Here is a 23,568-nt window from a genome sequence, read left to right as displayed (position 1 = left end):
TATCTTTCTTGTACTTAGTTTCCTTTCTTTTCCATTGAGTCTTGTGTTCTAAGTTAAGTTTTGCCTCAAAGTTTAATTAATGACTCTACAGTTTTTTCCTTCCTCAAAAGTGCTAAAAGCACATCTTAATCAGTTCATGTGAGCCCAGTGGTTCAATATTAATATTATAAAGCTACGAGAATTTTTTTGGTGCGCCAAAAAAACAAAATAATGACTTATATAGTGATGGCTGATTTCAAAACACTGTTTCATAAAGCATCGGAGCATTGTGAACCCAAAAGTCGTTATTTTGGGGGTTTTTTTTGGCACACAAAAAATATTCTTGTCGCTTTATAATATTTATATTGAACCACTGTGCTCACGTGAACTGATTAAGATGTGTTTTTAGCACATTTATGGATCTTGACAGAGGAAGTGTCATTACTCCCTATGGAGGCCTCACGGAGCCATCGGATTTCAACTAAAATATCTTAATTTGTGTTCCGAAGATTAACGAATGTCTTACGGGTATGAAACGGCATGAGGGTAAGTAATAAATGACAGAATTTTCATTTTTGGGTGAACTAACCCTTTAAGTGCAACATTCTCCAATTCCTTCAGTTTATTTTTCAGTTTGTTTGTTTTTTCGGTAACACTTTACATTAAGGTTCCCTTTGTAAAGGGTTTATAAAGGTGTTTGTTAATGAGTAATAAGTCATTTACAAATGCATTATAAATCATTAATAATGCAGTTATAACTGCATGAATAAAAAGGCGACTTTAATGCAATACCTGCCAAATAGTGAGCCGTTTTTAACTCACATGTTATAAATGCTTAATAAATGTATTTATTAACATATTTAACTCAAAACCAGATTTCTGGTTTATTTTATGATGCAGCAAAAATTGACTATCATAATTAGACTGAAGGTTGTTGTATTTGTGCTTTCTTATTAATATCTCATGACTGCCACTTGTCTTACTATGTTGCTTACCAGAAGTTTTTGTCTTACCCATGATACTCTCCAAAAAGGTCATGATGCCTCTCCACAGCAGTGTATAAAAACAAAATTATTGTTTTTTAAAGACAAAATTCCAACTTTATTTTGAAAATAAAACAAAAGATAATAACCATAACTTGATTAGATATTAAAGTCTGCGTGAACCGGAAGTTGCAAACGACTCTTCTCCAGTGTTGTGACGTATTTCCAAGTGAAACAGAATATTGAATAGAGGGCAGAGTTTTACTTTAGTGCTCCTCCTTTCCATCTCTCGCACTCCTCCTCTCCATATCTCACTCATAGCAGACGAACGGTTGCAGAAGAGTGGTTTACACGTTTTCAACCCAAGCCGTCAAACTGACGTTATCAGAGAAGGAACGCCATTCCAGACCAGAAGTAACTTTTTCAGATTTTGATTAAAGATTACTGCGGCAAACAAGTTTTTTCTGTGTTTTAACTTGCACGGATTCATTGTTCACCACAAGACCAGTAATATGACCAGTAATAATATTAATGTAAAGTGAAAACCTGCGAACCATTTATTAATGAGTTATGAACATTAACAACCTATGAAAAGGAACCTTAATGTAAAGTGAAAACCTGTTAACCATTTATTAATGAGTTATGAACATTAACAACCTATGAAAAGGAACCTTAATGTAAAGTGAAAACCTGCGAACCATTTATTAATGAGTTATGAACATTAACAACCTATGAAAAGGAACCTTAATGTAAAGTGAAAACCTGCGAACCATTTATTAATGAGTTATGAACATTAACAACCTATGAAAAGGAACCTTAATGTAAAGTGAAAACCTGTTAACCATTTATTAATGAGTTATGAACATTAACAACCTATGAAAAGGAACCTTAATGTAAAGTGAAAACCCGTGAACCATTTATTAATGAGTTATGAACATTAACAACCTATGAAAAGGAACCTTAATGTAAAGTGAAAACCCGTGAACCATTTATTAATGAGTTATGAACATTAACAACCTATGAAAAGGAACCTTAATGTAAAGTGGAAACCCGTGAACCATTTATTAATGAGTTATGAACATTAACAACCTATGAAAAGGAACCTTAATGTAAAGTGAAAACCCGTGAACCATTTATTAATGAGTTATGAACATTAACAACCTATGAAAAGGAACCTTAATGTAAAGTGGAAACCCGTGAACCATTTATTAATCAGTTATGAACATTAACAACCTATGAAAAGGAACCTTAATGTAAAGTGGAAACCTGTTAACCATTTATTAATCAGTTATGAACATTAACAACCTATGAAAAGAAACCTTAATGTAAAGTGGAACTCATTTAATGAGTTATAAACATTAATTACCTATTAAAGTGAACCTTAATGTAGTGTGAACACATGTTAATCATGTATTAATGAGTTATGAACATTAACAACCTATGAAAAGGAACCTTAATGTAAAGTGGAAACCCGTGAACCATTTATTAATCAGTTATGAACATTAACAACCTATGAAAAGGAACCTTAATGTAAAGTGGAAACCTGTGAACCATTTATTAATCAGTTATGAACATTAACAACCTATGAAAAGGAACCTTAATGTAAAGTGGAAACCTGTGAACCATTTATTAATGAGTTATGAACATTAACAACCTATGAAAAGGAACCTTAATGTAAAGTGGAAACCCGTGAACCATTTATTAATCAGTTATGAACATTAACAACCTATGAAAAGGAACCTTAATGTAAAGTGGAAACCTGTGAACCATTTATTAATCAGTTATGAACATTAACAACCTATGAAAAGGAACCTTAATGTAAAGTGGAAACCTGTGAACCATTTATTAATGAGTTATGAACATTAACAACCTATGAAAAGGAACCTTAATGTAAAGTGGAAACCCGTGAACCATTTATTAATCAGTTATGAACATTAACAACCTATGAAAAGGAACCTTAATGTAAAGTGGAAACCTGTGAACCATTTATTAATCAGTTATGAACATTAACAACCTATGAAAAGGAACCTTAATGTAAAGTGGAAACCTGTGAACCATTTATTAATCAGTTATGAACATTAACAACCTATGAAAAGGAACCTTAATGTAAAGTGGAAACCTGTTAACCATTTATTAATGAGTTATGAACATTAACAACCTATGAAAAGAAACCTTAATGTAAAGTGGAACTCATTTAGTGAGTTATAAACATTAATTACCTATTAAAGTGAACCTTAATGTAGTGTGAACACACGTTAATCATGTATTTATTAATTATTAATGTACACAGAAGATAATATCTTTTTCAGATGAAATATTTTATTTTTGATGAATGTCTCAGTAAACACAACTTTAAACTTGAAAAAAATAAAAAATCTTTTACAGCACAAAGTTACAGAGCATGACTTCTCATGAAAAGTGGCTTATGCAGGTAAACTTAAATTAAAACATTCAGAGAAACAATCAAGTATTCAGAAAAGATAATAAACATCACACCTATAAGCCAAACATATTTGATACAAGCTGAATAAAGGCACCTAAATATGTATTTTTTTTAATTAACAGTTGTGTAAACCATTAAATCAATGACCTAATGCACCATTACAGAACATTAGCAGCATATTAATATGCATTTAATAGATATTTCTGATATGATAAAGGCCACTGTAACTTGAGTACGTTATTTGGCTTTGGTCATCCGTACAGTACATGCGCGGGTGCGCCGGAGCAGTTATTTGTTTAAGATAACTACAAACTAACACAGCGATTACTAATATAATATAAACACTAGAAAAACAAAGTCTGCGATTTCACCTCAGTTAGCTTACCCATCAAATCAGTAAACACAAATTCCCTTCAACGCATGTTGGAACAGTACTGTGTGACTTCTTCTCAAAAGTGGCAAGGCTTTATTGAATGCTCACTAGCGCCAACTCCTGTCACACGCCAGAATCAACACGCATAGTGATGAGAACCCGAAAGAGAATAATAAAGTATATAGCCTACTACTACTGCGTATAATAATAATAATAATAATAATTATAAATAGAAGAAGAATGCATTGCTCATTATACATTATTGTCACATTTGGTGTAAAGAGCAGTCAGGGAGCAGGATTCAGATGAAGCATTTTTTTTTATTATGAAGAAAGTTATAGAAAACTAGACATGACAATAATATATTAGGCTATACTAATATATACTCTTTATATATACTCTTTATATACTTATATACTCTGTATACTTATATACTCTTTCAGGGTTACATCACTAAGCATGCGTGTTCTGGCGTGTGACAGGAGTTGGCGCTAGTGAGCATCCAATAAAGCCTTGCCACTATCATGAGAAGAAGTCATGCAGTTACCAGGGCATGCTCTAAAGTAAAATTTGTGTTTAAAGTTACTGATTTGATGGGTAAGCTAACTGAAGTGACATTGCAGACTATGTTTTTCAAGTGTTTATATTATAATCGCTGTGTTAGTTTGTATATTATATGTTTATTCGCGGTGTTAGCTTTTTATATTAAATAAATAACCGCTCTGGCACTCCCAAAAAATTACAGTATCCTTTATCATGATATCAAGAATAATTATTAATTGCTTATTAATATTTCAACAATAAAATATGTCACCAGGAAAAAAACAAAAGAGATCTGCGTCTGCTTTAATAAACACGATGCACACTACATTAAGGTTCACACAGGTTATTAATATTCGTAACTCATTAATAAATGGTTCACAGGTTTTCACTTTACATTAAGGTTCACTTTCATAGGTTGTTAATGTTCATAACTCATTAATAAATGGTTAACAGGTTTCCACTTTACATTAAGGTTCCTTTTCATAGGTTGTTAATGTTCATAACTCATTAATAAATGGTTAACAGGTTTTCACTTTACATTAAGGTTCACTTTCATAGGTTGTTAATGTTCATAACTCATTAATAAATGGTTAACAGGTTTTCACTTTACATTAAGGTTCCTTTTCATAGGTTGTTAATGTTCATAACTCATTAATAAATGGTTAACAGGTTTCCACTTTACATTAAGGTTCCTTTTCATAGGTTGTTAATGTTCATAACTCATTAATAAATGGTTAACAGGTTTTCACTTTACATTAAGGTTCCTTTTCATAGGTTGTTAATGTTCATAACTCATTAATAAATGGTTCACAGGTTTTCACTTTACATTAATATTATTACTGGTCATATTACTGGTCTTGTGGTGAACAATGAATCCGTGCAAGTTAAAACACAGAAAAAACTTGTTTGTCACAGTAATCTTTAATCAAAATCTGAAAAGTTACTTCTGGTCTGGAATGGCGTTCCTTCTCTGATAACGTCAGTTTGACGGCTTGGGTTGAAAACGTGTAAACCACTCTTCTGCAACCGTTCGTCTGCTATGAGTGAGATATGGAGAGGAGGAGTGCGAGAGATGGAAAGGAGGAGCACTAAAGTAAAACTCTGCCCTCTATTCAATATTCTGTTTCACTTGGAAATACGTCACAACACTGGAGAAGAGTCGTTTGCAACTTCCGGTTCACGCAGACTTTAATATCTAATCAAGTTATGGTTATTATCTTTTGTTTTATTTTCAAAATAAAGTTGGAATTTTGTCTTTAAAAAAACAATAATTTTGTTTTTATACACTGCTGTGGAGAGGCATCATGACCTTTTTGGAGAGTATCATGGGTAAGACAAAAACTTCTGGTAAGCAACATAGTAAGACAAGTGGCAGTCATGAGATATTAATAAGAAAGCACAAATACAACAACCTTCAGTCTAATTATGATAGTCAATTTTTGCTGCATCATAAAATAAACCAGAAATCTGGTTTTGAGTTAAATATGTTAATAAATACATTTATTAAGCATTTATAACATGTGAGTTAAAAACGGCTCACTATTTGGCAGGTATTGCATTAAAGTCGCCTTTTTATTCATGCAGTTATAACTGCATTATTAATGATTTATAATGCATTTGTAAATGACTTATTACTCATTAACAAACACCTTTATAAACCCTTTACAAAGGGAACCTTAATGTAAAGTGTTACCGTTTTTTCTATAGATGGGGAACCAGTTATCATTTCCTGTAATTCTGACCCAAGAGAGTCTGAATCTTCTTCCTCTTCTTCTTCTTCTTTGTTAGCTGTGACATCAGGCAATATGTCTACATACTCTCTAGAAACCACATACACATTTTGGTTTTTGTCCTCTTCTTCAGGCTTTTTGATGTCCTTTTGGCTGGAGCGATCATCATCATTATAGGGATTTACCAAATCTGACATAGTAGCTCTATAAAATAATAATGAAATAATATTTGATTAATAATTAAGTAATAGTGTTAAGTACAACCTTATGATGTTATGGTGTTATACAGTTAAAAATTAATATAAAATATATCCAGTATCTGGAATTTTGGAAATCAATTGCAAATGACAGTTTAACCCACCGCTGCAAGTCCTGAATTTTCTGCTCCGCCTCTGGGAGCTTCAGTATTGTCCAGTGCAACATGTATTGAGACATAGAATCATGCATGCAAACCTCTAACTGATGTGATAATTTTTATAATTGATCTGAAAGACATTGCACAATATGATGCATTCATTCCTTAATTGCATAAAAACAACATAAACAGCTTAAATATAACAGAATCCCAACATTTTTATTTTATTAAAAACATTTAAAAAATCATGTATTTACATTTATTGATATATCATGCAATACAAACCAATCTTACCTTTGATAAGTAAGAGTGGAGTGATAAGCATCATTTCAAAACCAAATATGCAGAATGAGCTTCCTTGAGTGCAGAAAGATTTTAAAAAACTTCAGGGTGTGTCCTTTATCAAGACCTTGTTACAGTGTGTGGGTGTGTTTTGTTTTATGTTTTTGCTTTCTCTAGGTTGCCTTTGTGCTGTTGTCTTGTAGGTGGCAGGAGAGATGGACAACACCTGGTCCAAATTAGGATGTAGAGAAGTGTTCCTGTTACACACTTATGTATGGGGGCTGGCCTCTTAGGGTGCTTTCACACTTGGTTCGATTGCCTGGACCGAACCCGAGTTCGATTGCTCCCCCCTCCCCCTGTGCCCACTGGACTGTGTTCACATTATATTATTTGGGTCCGAACCGCGGTTCGTTTGCGTCATCAAGCCAGCAGCTGTTTACTACGTTGCTTAGTAACAATAGCACAGGAGAAGGCGGCAAAATGCATAACGTTGCTCTCCTCACTTTTCTATTTTTGTTTTTGAACCGTTGGTTTTGTTCATAACGTCTCTTGCGTCTATCTGCCGCGAATGTAGAATGCTGAAGGCAAGCAGAAATGAGAAAAGCTACACTACAGCTCTCTGTTGGCAGCTCGTCGATTTGTCTTCTTATTGGAATCATTCACATGGAATAATTTTGTTTAGCATATTCTGTGAAGCTCCTACAATTCTGTAATAAACATTATTCATAATAACAACATTTTGTTTTGGATATCTCTTTTATTGTTGCAGCAATGAGCTGGCCGTAACAACCTTCCTCCCGAAAGTCCATGAAGTCACAAAAATTTTCCTAATTTCTGTGGTACTTTGCTTATCACCACAAAACAGGGCTGGTGGAAATTCTTTCCGCATCTTCCATGTGATATCGCCTTAGACTAGAGCAATCAACTGTATACAATTCTGAAAAATAACGATCCATAAACGTATTCAATCCTATTTCATTCAAATTGGAAGCAATAGTGTTGTAATTTTGTTTTAGTACACCACATTTAAACACATTGTGCCTGTTTACACCTGGTCACTTTTCTCAAATCAGATTGTTAAAAGACCAGGGGCCTGTACCATGAAGCTGGATTAGCTGGCTAGCCAGGTAAGTTTCAGATTAGTTTGCGCCAATCCTGGCTTTAAGGTACTATGAAAGTTGCTCGTCTTAAATCAGTCTTCGTTGCCATGGTATCTTACGCTGCACGGCTAACCTGCTCCGGGGCAGGTTATGTTCTGGATTCAAGATCTCAGACTGAAGTTTGACCAATCAGCTGAGAGCAAAGAAACATATAGGTGACGTAACTTATTCCCAGTGTCTGTTGCAATGACTTCACCTTTTCTTCCAAATCCGGTGGACATCTCAGCGCAAATTGTTTGACGAGCACTTCGTAGAGAAAGAGTTTTTAGCCAGACAAAATCCCCTTGCCTTTCCTGATAGTTATTTGTATGAAAGATACAGATTTTCCGCGGAAGGAATGTCTTATCTTTGCGAACTTCTTGAGCCGCACATAAAGAATTTAACACGTCGAATTCATGCACTTACTGTACCGCAAATGGTATGTATTGCGTTGCGTTTTTTTGCGAGTGGTACATACTTGTATGCAGTCGGTGATGCGGAGAACCTAGGGAAAAACACGGTTTGTCGAACCATTCGCAAGGTGGTCCTCGCTCTGCAGGGGTACATACATAGCTTCATTGTGTTCCCCGGACATTTATCGACCATGTCCTTAAAAGAGGGCTTTTATAAAATTGCCGGTAAGATATAGGTTATTGATAGAGTGACATCACATTAACAAATTTAACCTTTTACATTTAAAAAAAAAAAAATCACTTTGAGTAGCTACCTAAACGTATTATACAAAAAAGTACATGTTAATGATTTTAAATGTTGATTATTATTTTAAACTTTTGGTAGGATTTCCTAGAGTCATAGGAGCACTAGACTGCACACATGTTGCAATCTCCACAGCTCTAGGAGAACATGAGGCAGATTATGTGAATAGAAAATCCTTTCACAGCCTTAATGTTCAGGTAGGCCTACATGTGAGATGACTTTATTTTCAGTGAGATGAATCTTTAAATGAATAGTAACATTAACATATGAAAATGATGTACTGTACATTTAATCGGCAGATGACTTGTGATCATGAATGTATGATCACAAGCTTGGATGCCAAATGGCCTGGCTCAGTGCATGACTCAAGAATTTTCCGTGAGTCTGTGTTGTGTCAGCGCTTTGAGGAAGGTAAGCTACATTTAGTACAGTACAGTACACTTAAAGTGTCCATTTAAATTGTGACAGCAAATCCTACACAATTTTCCCATTTTATGTTCTATGACAGGGCTTTTTGATGGCCTGTTGGTAGGAGACCGGGGTTATGCATGCCAGAGGTTTTTGCTAACCCCCTATCCTGACCCTCAGCCAGGGCCACAAAACCGCTTCAATGTGGCCCTCAGTAAAACCAGGGTCAAGATCGAGATGACCTTTGGCATCCTAAAGGCACGTTTCAACTGCCTTCGGCATTTAAGAGTGTCACCAGAGAGAGCATCACAGATTGTAGCTGCATGTGCCATTCTGCATAATATAGCTACAATCAGAAAGGAGCGATTACCACCACAGAACCAACATCTCCCCGATGAAATTGACCCAATCACACTTGACCACCCAGCTGGCGCAGCTGTCAGAGATGCAATTACCATACAATATTTCACTTAATAAAAGCACATTGAAACTGCATAGGTCTTTTGTGTAGGTGTTTTATTGGTTTTGTGGCTATGGGAGGGAAAAAGAGCAAGAAAGTTGCATGAATAAATATTCATATATTGTGTTCATACTAAAGTGTAACATGGTTAATAAAGTTCACATACTGAGATATTCGTTTCAAGCTGTTTGATCTCCAGTTTAATTTTTTTAATTTGGAGTCTCCTAAGCTCACAGTCTAGCTCCTTCAGTGTGCAGTCCAATTCAAGGCTCCTTTTGTAAAGGGCCCTGACAGAGTCCGTTTCTACCTGAAACATAATTCCACCACAAACAATCATTACAAGTTTTCTGGAGGTTAATGAAATCACAAAATGGCATGTCTTCCTATTTATGTAAAGGTTTTACTTTGTTCACATTTCTTCTGAAGCCCATTGAGGTAGAGGCCTCAGTTTCAGTGGCAGGTTGTGCAAAATCCTAAAAAAAAAAAAAAAAAAAAAAAAAATAATGATGAGGGCCAGTCACTTGCCAAACAAAAAAGTGTGTGCTATAAAAAGCCCAAAGTGTTCACCTCAGCAACAGTCTCAGAACACACAGACAGAGTGTCCTCATCATTTACTTCACCCTAATAAATAAAAGTAGGCCAATGTAAAGCATAACTGTTGTGAAGCAGGTTGTGTTCAGTGTTCTGTCTGCTGTATACTGACCTCTGTGTGAGAGACTGTGTGCATGTGTGCTGGCTTTATCAAGGACACTGTATTTCCCTCTACTGCAGAATAAACAAGTCATTCACATTTAAAACTCCTATACTGAAAAAATAAAAATAATGTGTATTGCATACATACCAAGCGTCACTTGCTTAGAGGAGCCAGCACCAGGGTCTGATTGTACAGCCCCTGTAACCCCATCCATAATGGGCCGTTCCTTATTAAAACTCAGGGCCAACTCCTCTGCCACAGTATATTCTGGAGGAGGTGGCCCTCCCCCAGTTTTACGGATTTCACACTTTTTTCTATTGGCTGCAAGCAAGCATTTGTGATAAAATATTTACAAAAAATAATAAAAAGTTGTGATAAATACTCACCACTCTGTATTATATTTTTATATTTTGTCTTGATCTGCTGCCAAGAACGTTTGGAGTTGGGGTTGCATCTAAAAATAAATAAATATTAATCTTTCTTAGGATTTATATCATTTTATATATATATATATATATATATATATAAAATAAAAGAAAGAGAGAGAGAGAGAGAGAGAGAGAGGGAGGATTTCTTCAACTTACGCATTAACGCTATCAGCAATCTTTCTCCAACAGTCCTCTCTTGCTTTGGCAGCAGAGACAGTGTTGCTTCGCGCTTGAAAAACATTTTTATGTTCTTCATATTTCTGCATTATTATCTCCTGCTCCTCCGCTGAAAAATACAACGCTCTCGCTCTTTCCATATTGAACGCGATTGGTTGTTTGGTGCCGACGTCACTCTTTTATGTGCACGCGCGAGAGGAGTAATCATAGCTTAACGATCAAAGCCTGAGTTGACAGAGAAAGTTGATGATCAGCATCATGGTACCAACAAAGCCGGATTGGAGTGGTTTGGTTTTGTCAACTCAAAACTAATCCTATAACCCTGAGTTTGTTCAACTACCATCATGGTACAGGCCCCAGGTGTAAATTCCCTCCGAAATGCATTTATAATAATAACTAATAACAAGACTGAACAGGGAGTGCTAGGACTGAGTCCAACTTAAAGGGAGTGCTGACAAGGACAACCGGTGCAGGGAATCCAAGGAAATGGTGGGAAGACTGATGAGGGAAGTGAGTTCAGGTGTGCAGACAAAGAGGATCGTGGGAACTGGAGTCTGGGAAGGCATGGTTGTAACAGCTACATATGTTCAAATGAATAAAACCAATTCCAAATCTAGATTTAAAATCATCAGGAGTACTCACATAACCAGGCCCAGGATTAGGGTAAAAATTACCAGATAAAAGTAAAAGTAAATAAACAAAAACATGATGCTTAAATGAACTGGCTGAATTGGAACTTGATATTTTTACTTGAAAACATATTGTAAATAAAAATGACAATTCACCTTCATTTAAGTTGTAGTGATTAAAACAGCATAGTGAATAAGGAAAGTATGATTTCAATACTATTTTTCCAACCAGTAAAAATCAAAGGATGTGCTCCCAGCACACTGAAACGACTGTACTACATCAAAATCAGAATGTGAGAGATCTTTTGCAGCCGTCCTCAAAAAAAGGTTAAGTCCAACAGTAAAAAGAACAGGACTAAAAGACGTGACATTTGCGTGCAGTTGATCCTGGAGGTTGGAGATGTTGTCTATGTGAGACTTTGGTCTGGCAGGAGGATATATGATAACCAGAATAAACAAAACACTTTCAATGGTTTCCTACTGTTTCCCTTAAAGGAACACTCCACTTTTTTTATTAATAGGCTCATTTTCCAAATCCCCTAGAGTTAAACAGTTGAGTTTTGCCAATTTCCAATCCATTGGAGTGTTCCTTTAACCTTTGTTACACTCACTGACTCTCTCTGAAAGACAATCATTGAGCATTGTGTCACATCAAAAGCAAATAGATCTGAGAGTGATTATAATCTCTGGAACTGTCTACACACAGGAAACAGACAGCAAACAGATGCCTGTTTAATGTCTAACATACAGTACTTCACACGCTTGAGTGCCTGCTGCAACAGGACAAATGGAAGAGTTTGCTTTGATGTATCCAGTGTGTTACTGCAAATAAATGACTGAACAAATGACTGCAATCCTGTTAGTTAGTGTATCTCTATGAAACTGGATGTTGGCTCAAACCTGATTACCAGGAGCAGGACTGGACACCCCTGTAATAACCATATCCTCAAACTTTGCAACACAATATTTTTATATTTATTTATACATTTATTTGATTTAACTCCACAACACACATGATTTGTTTATTAATGCTTTTATTGATTAGATGAGGGTTTCAGATAATGTATTTAGAAGAGATTAAAGCTTAGAAAAGATTCAAATAAAGTTTAATTTTAGAATATATATATATTTTTTTGTAAAGATAAGATCAGAAAGTGTAAAATCAATGTAACTGTGGAGCAGCATGCCTGCATATGATCTCAAGCATCTGTAACACACAAATAGCCTATTTGCTCTGCACAGCTTATATCGATCCAGCAACGGTTAGCTGTAGGGTGGAAAAATGAAGTAAGTTATTTTGATCATTATAGTGGTGGTAGAATCAAAATAAAACAGAATGTTCAACCTAAGTATGATATGAAATTAAAGTATTGTAAATTATTAAAAAACCAGATTGCATGCTTACAGGACCAGCTGATGTCCACACAGTTCTCGCCATTCTGACCATTAGGTTCTGTAGCGCACCAGTTGGTAAAGTCATACACAGTTCCATCAGTCCACAACCACTGTCCTTCCTAAAGAGCAAAGACATGATTATAAGAGTGCACTACTGTACTCAGACTTCAGTACAGAGCTAATTAATTTCAGATTTAACCCATCAACATTTGCATTTTCTCTATAGAGTAGAAATTCCAGTAACACTTTATTTTGATGGTCCCTTTTAAACATTCTGCTGACTATAAGTAATGTTGCACCTATTTCTCAACTAACTCTCATTAGAGTAACAGAAGACTGTCTACTTAAAGGATTAGTTCACTTTTAAATTAAAATTTCCTGATAATTTACTCTCCTCCATGTCATCCAAGATGTTCATGTCCTTCTTTCGTCAGTCGAAAAGAAATGAAGGCTTTTGATGAAAACATTCCAGGATTTTTCTCCTTATAGTGGACTTCAATGGGCACCAAACGGTTGAAGGTCAAAATTAGTTTCATTGCAGCTTCAAAGCATTCTACATGATCCCAGACGAGAAATAAGAGTCTTTTCTAGAAAAACTATCACTCATTTTCAAAAAAAAAAATAAAATAAAATTGTTATATACTTACACTAGCATATTGTATGACAATTTAGTTCAAACTTTGACCTGTGGAGGGCAGTAATACACTTAGCAGTGTCTACACTGCTGGAATTCAAATAGAGAAGAAGAAAGCTAGTTCAAGATGAGCATTTATGGTTAAAATTTATAAAAATGTATTTATTTATTTTTTTAGAAAATTAGTGATGGCTTCTCTAGATAAGACTCTTATTCCTCATCTGGTATCGTTTAAAGCTCTTTGAAGCTGCACTGAAACTGTAATTTTGACCTTTAATCGTTTGGGCAACATTGAAGTCCACTATAAAGAGAAAAATCCTGGAATGTTTTCATCAAAAACCTTAATTTCTTTTCAACTAAAGAAAGTAAGACATGAACATCTTGGATGACATGGGGGTGAGTAAATTATCAGGAAATTTTCATTTGAAATTGAACTAATACTATAATATCTGCTTACTCTTTATTGTGATGGTCCCCAAAATATATTCTACTTGTTATATAAGTAATTTTGCAACTACATATCAACTTACTGTAACCCTACTAGTCTAATAATTCTTGACTAACACTTTAATGAGAGTTTTTTTACACGTAGGTGTAACGTTACAGGAACCGTGGACTAACTGTATTTTTGCATCCCTAGTCAATGTGTTAAAGGGACCATCAAAATAAAATGAAACTGAAATTCCAGTCTACAAATAAATAGATCTCTTTAGTACACACAATTTAACTTACTTGTTCACCATCATGAGCACCAATCCAACCACGTGAGGAAGAAGGCGGCAACAGACCCAGCAGAAACTCATTTTCCAGTTTATTATGCACAGATGCGAGATTCGCACCAAGACTTTGGCAGTTTCTCTAAATAGACAGATTTTTTATTCTCAATACAAAATAGAATCGTTTTAGCATAAAGCATAAGTGACTTTTTAAACAACATTTAAGTCATTTCCAAACAAAGTCTGATCGATCATTTGCTCAGTACCAGTTTTCTGTATTATTTATTTACAATAAAAGGGTTTACTTTACAAATAATAAAAATCACCATCCACATGTTGTATTAAGTGTATTTAAAGGGTAATTTTACTCAAAAATGACATTTCTGTCATTAAGTACTCACCCTCATGTTGTTCCACACCCGTAAGACATTCATTCATCTTCAGAACACAAATTAAGATATTTTTGATAAAATTCAAGAGGTTTTTTTATCCTCCATTGAAAGCAACAAAATTACCACATTCAAGGTCCACAAAGTAGTTAGACTAAAATTGTTACCGTGCGTTCACACCGATGGGAGGGTCAAAGTAAATGACAAGTCGCGTCAACCAATCGGAAGCCTCTCAAGCGAAGACCTCTACATTCCAATTGGTTGCCGCCGAACCGCGTCATAGCTCATTACCATAAAGTTGACTTGATTTCAACTCTCCTCGACGCTCTCACCGTCCAAGACGCGTCGCCCCGCTCTCGCCGGAGCTCGCCACCGGCTCTCATTGAAAATTAATGACTAGCGTCACTTTGACGCTCTCGCTGCCGGCGGTGTGAACACACAGTTAGGTAGTTAGATTAAAATTGTCAATTTGACCACAGTGGTTCACATTTTATAGTGGTTCAGGGTTTGTGCAAAACTTTTCAGATTTCATCAAATTATCTTATGTTCTGAAGATGAATGAAGGTCTTACAGCTTTGGAGCGACATAAAGGTGAGTGATTAAAACATACATTAACATACAAAAATTTCTGTCATTAAAGCATGGCAGCTGGTCATGAGCCGGTTAATGCTGATCCTAAGCACTTGCTTCCATTCTTCAAAACATACCTAATCATGTTGTTTTTTTCAACAGGGATAACTGTCCCTAACCTTACCCGTATCCACCTCAATAGCAGCAAAAGTGATTTGCAATACAACATCATCACAATAAGTACATTGTACCCTATTTATTTATTTATCTAGATATAGTTAAAGACACCTACTGTAAAGTGTGACCAAATCACCTTGTTGTAATTTAACACATTACCTCTGCTGTGATCCAGTTAACCGACGGAGAGAAGTACTTGAAGCACCGGAGTCCAAAACTTGACCATCCAGCGGGGCATTTTATGACTAAATCAACTGCATCGGGTACATAAATGTTAGGGCTTTCATAATATTCACAGCAAAGTATTATTTTATGTTTGTGTGATTTTGTGCCTAAATTAGATGTACTTTGACACTGTAAATCCCTCATTAATCATGTAAATATTAGTAAATGGAATAGCAAGGGTTTTTACAATTAAATGTTTTGGTTACCTTTTGCATTCCCCATGGAGAAGATGACAAAAAGAAGCATTAGACTTCTCAGCATTACCATGATGAACATGAAATGAACCTAAAAATGAATAAGCAGAAAAAGTTAGATGTCTGCACTCATATACTGCACACTGTGGATTCTCTGTGTATTTTAAAGACAAAGATCATTTAGAAATGTTATTTAGTAGGTTTTGTTCCCAAAACTCACCTTGGTTTGGTTGTTGCCTGAAGAATCTCAGAGGAAGATTTTGTGAAGTTCCAGAAACAGCTCTGCTTTTATACTTTACTTAATGTCAAGTGTGTGTGGGCTTATAGTCACGAGGATGACGTGATTGTTTGAAATGTAGAGTTTATATATACAAGAAATAAAATCCTAATAAAGGATAATGGGGTAAGATGAGCCTGTAGAATAAATGTTATGTTAGCTAAATATTTTTAAGTATTTCAAATATTTATAGTTAAGTGTTAACCTGTTAACCTGCACCCCCGCTTTTGGAAAAATCCTAAGAAATGACATACCCAAACTAAAACAGATACAGTTCATGAACCCTTTGCACTAAAAGCATAAGTAAGGTCTCATTTGAAAGCAGACACTTTGCAGTTTATCAGCACTGTGCAGTAAAATCAAAATTAATTGTTGTTACAATGAAGAAAATAGTTTAAAATAGCTTCAAAGTTTTTAAAAGTTATTAGAAATGTATTTTTATGAAATATCTTTATTGAAATAAAAGTGAAGTTGGCCTTTTAGCAATCTAGAAATACACTGCAGCTAAAGCCACATGTCTGGCAATGTTACATAACAAATCTGAAGATGATGAGTTTAAAACTCTGAGTTTTATTAAATGTTTTTCAAGACCATGTCACAAGACTTTATTTAGAAAAGACTCTAAAGTGCTAACTGATGTTTATTGTCGTCATCTAAACATCTATTCAAGTGTATTGTCTATATTGTTTTGTAGTGCTAACTGCCCCATTCAGTTTCAGTCTCCCCTGAACACATTCACACCTCTCCGGCCAGCTTATGGCTCTAATTATACTTTTCTTTTGTCTCTATTATAATTACTGATGTTCTATTCAAGATGATTTTATCCCTCGTCTCCTTCAGAAAACTTCTCACTTCACCTTCTTTGAAACTGTATCTAATGCCCTTCTTGGAAAATAAATAAATAAATAAATAAATAAATCAGTGAGCTGTACAATTCAAAATGATTTATTTGCATTAGCTCAGAACAAGTGCATCTCTGGGTTTGTTAGCATGTTAGCTTAGCACACCAACAAAACACGACAATGTATAAGATTAAAACCACGTTTTCGTTACAAACGTATAAGTCGCGTGTTTTACATAACCTTCTGTGATGTGGCTTCGGATCAAATATCAGACAGAAAATATATAATTTAATGCTAGTCTGCACAATGAGAAAAGCTATCTCGATTTGCATTGCATTATAAATATAATCTACTATTATAAATACCTGACAAGGTGCGAAGGACACAGATAAACCACATATCGTCACAATTGTGTATTTATTACTTCCAAAAGTGTCGATTTGCACACAATATAGATGATTATAGCATAGGATTATATAGCATAGCATAGCGATGGAAGACTGTTAGTTCCTGGGAGGTTACATCCCAGATAGCATGTAGTAATTGAACATTCTCTAATATGTATAATATCAAATCTATTTATAAGTAATGTAGCAATTCATTATTTTATACGCTTTCATGTATTTTAAACGCATTTTACTGCACGCTCAGGTGATTCATTCATGTTCACGTGCGCGGCGGGGGAGGGGTCTCGTACCTGTGATGGTGGGGGATATCTGCCATGTTTGTGTGTACAAAGTACAACAGCAGTTTTTTTTTTTCATTTACCAATGTATTTAAAACATTAAGTTTGTCTATACTTATACACAGAGTGTAAAATTGAATAAGTAAATACCAGTGTGTCATTTTTCAAAGTGTGGTTACAATAATTGTATAACAACTAATGTTACTTGATGTAATATAGTTTTGTAATTGTTTTGTAAATAAAACGTTTTCATGCCAACCAGATCATGTGAGTTCTTTTCAAATGGACATATAATTGCTTTCATACACTGTAAAATGTAATTAGTTGAGTTTACTTAGAAAGCTTAAAGGAACACTCCACTTTTTTTGAAAATAGGCTCATTTTCCAACTCCCCTAGAGTTAAACAGTTGAGTTTTACCGTTTTCGAATCCATTCAGCCGATCTCCGGTTCTGGCGGTACCACTTTTAGCATAGCTTAGCATAGTTCATTGAATCTGATTAGACCGTTAGCATCGCGTTTAAAAATGACCAAAGAGTTTTGATATTTTTCCTATTTAAAACTTGACTCTTCTGTAGTTAAATCGTGTACTAAGACCGACGGAAAATAAAAAGTTGTGATTTTCTAGGCTGATATGGCTAGGAACTATACTCTCATTCAGGCGTAATAATCAAGGAACTTTGCTGCCGTTCCATGGCTGCAGCAGTGCAATGATATTACGCAGCGCCTGTGAGCCCCTGCTTGCACAGGGAACGTGCCTTGCAACCATGGAGACGTTTGTGAGAGACGCTGCGTAATATCATTGCGCCTGCTGCAGCAATGGTACGGCAGCAAAGTTCCTTTGACCAGGTAGGCTGCTCCATCGTCCACGATCAGAGGAGTGGGGGTGGGGGGTGGGGGGGTATTAAAATAGCATATTAACATATGCTATTTTAAATACTGTAGTCTATGCCAGAGACATAGCGTGTTAGTCTTAGGAAATACCGTGTCAGGCATACCTATTGGAAAGCCTGTATGAGTCATTAGTTGGGAAATAAAATAACCCTTTCGCACGTAAGTTTAAAATATTCTGGCAACCAGGGTATCCGTGGGGTCTTGAAAAGTATTAAAAGGTGATAAATCAATTTTGGGGAAATTAAGACCCTTAAAAGTATTAAAAAGTCTTATCACGGCTTTATAAAGTCTTACATTTTTGAATTTAGTCATTTTTATTAAAAAACGAACAGGTACATAAACTAGGCTATTGTGGGTGCGTTCGTAAATTGCCTCTGAGAGAGCACCAGAGCGGGCAGGCGGGCCGAAGTTCAAAACCACAAAGTACGCTCTGGCGTTCCCAGTGAGTATTACAACGCACAAAATGTTTTAGGTTGGTGAACGCATGAACAGAATGGGGAAGTGCAAATTTGCAGCGTCCTGGCTGGAAATGCCGGACTTTAAAGAGTGGCTGCAGCCAGTCGAGGGGAATGTCAAGGAGGCATATTGTACATTATGCAAGAAAAAAATAAGTATTGTGTCAATGGGCATTAACTAGTTAAAGTCCCACATGTGTTGTGCTAGCTGCAGAGAGCGGCAGCTCTCCATCGCTAGCTTCTGTGGTAATCGCGTTGCACCACCACAACCCAGTGCCAACGTCGTTACACCAACGGCAGTCGCAGCTGAAGCTACAGCTACGACCCGGGCTATCTTTGCTTCCTCATCTTCTGCAGCCGACATCAGAGTGGCTCTGGGCGGCACAGCAACACTGCGTGCTGAGGTGTTGTGGTGTCTCCACACGGCGGAGAAACACCATTCACTGAACTCAAACGAAAATGTGGCTGAAGTTTTCAAGGCTGTGTTTCCAGATTCGGATATAGCAAAATCGTTCACTTGTGGCAAGGACAAAACTGGATACATCATACGATTCGGGTTAGCACCACACTTCAAGCAGGAGCTCATCAACACCATCAACAAGGCTGGGCAGTTTGTTTTAATGTTTGACGAGTCGCTCAACCAACAAAAAAGAAACAGCTTGATGTCCACATTCGATTCTGGGAAGATGACCATGTCCAATCTAGGTACCTCCTGCTTAGTACTATATATTATATATACTCTATATACTATATTTTTATATATTTCATTTTCAACCTGTTATGTGTTTTGAGGAGTGTCATATTAATAAAGATATGTTCTGTCTAGGTACCTTGGCTCTCAATTCTTGGGACACGGAAAAACTATCGACCTGTTGCATCACATCAAAGTAAGTTAACTTACTAGCATTTCAACTTTAATTTTTGATACTTAGGCCTATGGACAATCGTGTGGCTAAAGTGTAGATTAATAGATGAGAGTGGGATGTGGCAAGTGACTAAAAACAGGTTGATGGGGTTGGGGAGGAGGAGCCATGGATGATAAAGAGGTTGGTTGTCTGTCAGAAAGTATAAACATGTATAAATGTGACACACAGTGGTGTGATAAAGGTTACTGTTGTGTAGAACTGAGATTTGTGTGTGTTTGCGTGCTTGTGTGTGTGTGTGTGCATGCGCCTGCGTACATGTATTTGATTAAGCGAGTGTGTGGTTGCTGTGGGTTCTTTGACTAGCAAATTGTCTGAAGTTGGTTCTAGCAGTTCAGTTTAGCTTGAATGGCTTGGAAGTAATTGGAGCACATTACCTGGATGTACAGTGAAGAACATTCATTCATGTTTGTTAGTACCACTTGTTTGTTTCACTTACAAAAACATATTGGTGTGCTAATATTGTATTTTTTGCTCCAGGAATTTGCACACCCAAAACATTGTTTCTTATAACCATTTTACATATAATATGAGTGAAAATCAGGCTAATACCTTACTGAATGCCAGTGTATTAAAAAAAACAAACATAAAAGGAATATTGCCATTAATATACTTGTGTTTATTCTCAGGAATGTGTTGCAAAACTGAATATGAGGCAGCTTCTCTCCATCAGTATGGACGGCCCAAATGTCAACTTGAAGTTTGCAGACCTCCTCCAGACTGAGCATGCTGAGCTGTATGGTGCTCATCTGGTTAATGTTGGAAGCTGTGGGCTTCACACCCTCCACAATGCACTGAAGGCAGGCTTTACCATGTGGCAGATGGACAAGCTCCTTCGAGCACTCCACTACCTCTTTCATAATGTTCCAGCTAGGAGGGAAGATTTGACTGCCTTGACTGGGTCCTACACCTTTTCGCTACCATTCTGTGGCCACAGGTGGGTTGAGAGTTGTTTGCCATACACATTGCAAAAGAATTTGGCCCAAAATGTCTGCTTTTATTTTGCAACAATAAAGTGAAATAAAATTGGAGTGAGCAGACATTGTTCATTTTTGCATAGGTGGATTGAAAATGTCCCCGTGGCAGAGAGGGCAGTTCAAGTGTGGCCAATGGTCATGATGTATGTAGATGCTGTTAAGCAGAAGAAGCTTCCAAACCCCAGTACTGCCTCTTACGACACCATTGAGGCAGCACAAGCAGATCCCCTCATGATTGCCAAGCTCCAGTTCTTCCTGGCAATATCCAGGACCTTTAGCCTCTTCCTGACCAACTATCAAACTGATGAGCCAGTTCTGCCTTTCTTTGCCAAAGATTTGAGTGAGCTGCTGAAGGTAATCATTACAATAGGGCCTAATTCAACTATCTACCTGTGGATGTGTGGTGGTCCACAACTCTGTAAAATCAATGCAATGTGTGCAGTTTTACATAGATTGTTACATAGAATTCACTTGAGATAAAACCTGGATGCCAACAAACACATACACACACAACAATTACTTCCTTTCATTTTATTTGTTCCTGTTGTTCACAATAATACAATATAAAATTAAGACATAAATTCATAACACACATTTTAAACCAACATTTTTCATGATTAGAAAGAAGCAGTAAGAAGATGATCTGTTTAAAGGTAGGCTAGTAGGATGGTTCTGTCACTGATTACTTACATCCTTTTAAGAGTCTCCTGCGGTGGTTTGTAAAGCAAGAGTTCCTGCAAGATGCCACTTCCCTGAGGCTGACCAAAATTGACATTGCTGATGAAGTGAATAGGGTATCCTACAAGAATGTTGACATAGGACTGGGTGCTGAATCTGCCATCAAGGTAATTTTGATATTGACTATTTTCTTTTCTGGGATGGATTTTTGTTCTCTGTACAATGCAACTAGTAAAATTTGTATTATTATTATTATTATTATTGCCGGCATGGAGAAACTTATTTTTAGACGATTAAGTTTACCTTCTTCGTCATTTACATTCTATAGTCTATGTTGCTTATTTGTCAGGCACTTCAGAGCAAGCCAGGAAGCAGGGGAGGTGAGCTTTTAGTTCTCACCTTCAGGAAAGAGTGCATGCAGGACCTGGTTAAGATTGTTCAGAAAGTGCAGGTGAAAAGTCCCCTGAAAATTCCAGTTGTCAGGGCCATTGGATGTCTGGACCCCAGAAGCATGCACAGCGATGCAGAAGGATCCCTCACAAAGATTAAGACTGTAGTACAGACAATGCTGCAGGACAAGAAGTTGGCAGGAGGCGTCTCTGCTGGTAGGAAAAACTTAGGGAGAGAAGAAGTTACTGTTGTGTTAGTGTGAAAGTGTCTAAGATTGTTTTCAACACAGAAGATATCTACAGTACACTGCTTACCTTTTTATGTGTACAGACTCTGTGCTGTGTATTTGTCCAATGAAAGATTAATAAAATGACTTGAATTATATTTTACCTATTTTTATTTTTTCTTATTCCAGGTGATGTAATCATACAACAGTTCTAGAGCTTTCTCTCTCTTGAGGCGAGAGATGAGAGATTCTCCTCCTTCCAGCCAGTGAAGGAGCGACTTGATGTCTTCCTGCATTCAGCCCTCTGCAAGTCTTATCCAGAGCTATATAAGTTTTCTCAGAGCTTTCTACTTCTGTCCCACGGACAAGCCACGGTGGAAAGAGGGTTTTCCATCAACAAGGAGGTTGAAACATGCAACATCCTTGAAAAGTCGATGGAAGCTTTGAGGCTGATATGTGACAAGATCAGTGTCTGTGGGGGTGTTTTGAAGGTACCTCTCACAAAGGAGCTCATGGCTTCAGTAGCCTGTGCAAGGTCAAGGTACAGGAGTTACCTGGGAGATGATCGGAAGAAGAAACAGAGTTCCACACAGGACCTCAAAAGAAAAGCAGTGCAAGAGGAGATAGAAGACCTGAAACGGAAACGAACGGTTCTGACAGAGGTGTGCGACTCCCTCCAAACAGATGCTGATAAGTTAGCCGAGCAGGGGAAGCCTGGGACATTAATGGCACAACTGATCATGAAGTTCAACATCCTCAGAAAACGTAGTAAAGAAAAATGGAACGAATTGGTCCAAACTGAGAACCGAGAGCTGCTGGGAACAAAATCAGAGGAACTGAGGCACATGTCAGCATGATTGTTGTTGAGTGTGTTTTGTTTTTTAATAAACTTTGCTTTGATTTACTATCCCAGCCTATTTGATTTTTTTGTATCAGAGTGGTCTATAGTCTTTATCACAAACTAAAACTGTTAAGTTAAAAGTATCACTGATGTAAATGGTTACAGCTTGAAGTGGCGGTGAGGTATTAAAAAATATTGAGAAGGTCTTGGGAAAAGTCTTTAAAAGGTATTAAAATTAACTTCAAGATTCCTGCATATACCCTGAGAACGTATAACTTTATTGTTTCCATAGTGACGCGTCATTGCTTGTCATGTCACACTGCAGTGCTGTATGACTGATGATCTGCTTTTATTTCAGTTTTCCTTTATTCAAAATATTCACAAATTTGTTAACTATAACATGAAATATCTGATATTCCGATTTTCAAATATGAGCACCTTTATAATGATCTTGTTAGTTGAGCTATACACGTTATGTGCGCCGCCATGTTAGTTTGTGCCGCAGGTTCTGTTGGATTTACAACATGTGAATTCATCCAATTCTCCCGAAGTAAGTGGTGAACTGGGGAAGAATAGAGTAAACTTTAAAGTTACTTACACAATGTGTATCTGATATGAATAAAACGTGTCCTCTAATTATAATGAAAATAATTGTTATTGCCGGTTCTATATACATCAGTGTGTATTTTACAAACTCTAAATGTATTGTTTTGTTTTTACTTATATGTATTTAAATTAAAAA

General features: G+C 36.4%; 1 protein-coding gene and 1 pseudogene across 1 annotated transcript; one reads left to right on the top strand and one right to left on the bottom strand.

Annotated features, from left to right (window-relative positions):
- Nucleotides 1–8,034: 8,034 nt before the first annotated feature.
- LOC137025169 (putative nuclease HARBI1) lies at nucleotides 8,035–9,426 on the top strand (annotated as a pseudogene).
- A 2,922-nt stretch (nucleotides 9,427–12,348) lies between these two features.
- On the bottom strand, nucleotides 12,349–15,903 carry LOC137024802 (ladderlectin-like). The gene is made up of 6 exons (XM_067392690.1): nucleotides 15,861–15,903; nucleotides 15,653–15,731; nucleotides 15,381–15,475; nucleotides 14,102–14,227; nucleotides 12,746–12,854; nucleotides 12,349–12,607 (listed from the first exon to the last, which is right to left on the bottom strand). Exons 2-6 carry the CDS (start codon nucleotides 15,720–15,722, stop codon nucleotides 12,540–12,542), a joined length of 468 nt encoding a protein of 155 aa, XP_067248791.1. The 5' UTR covers nucleotides 15,723–15,731; nucleotides 15,861–15,903; the 3' UTR covers nucleotides 12,349–12,539.
- Between the last annotated feature and the right edge of the window lie 7,665 nt (nucleotides 15,904–23,568).

This window comes from Chanodichthys erythropterus, chromosome 8 (assembly GCF_024489055.1).
Source record: "Chanodichthys erythropterus isolate Z2021 chromosome 8, ASM2448905v1, whole genome shotgun sequence".
Classification (NCBI taxonomy): Eukaryota; Metazoa; Chordata; class Actinopteri; order Cypriniformes; family Xenocyprididae; genus Chanodichthys; species Chanodichthys erythropterus.
Note: the sequence above shows the minus strand (reverse complement) of the source record. Positions and strands in the feature narration are given on the sequence as shown.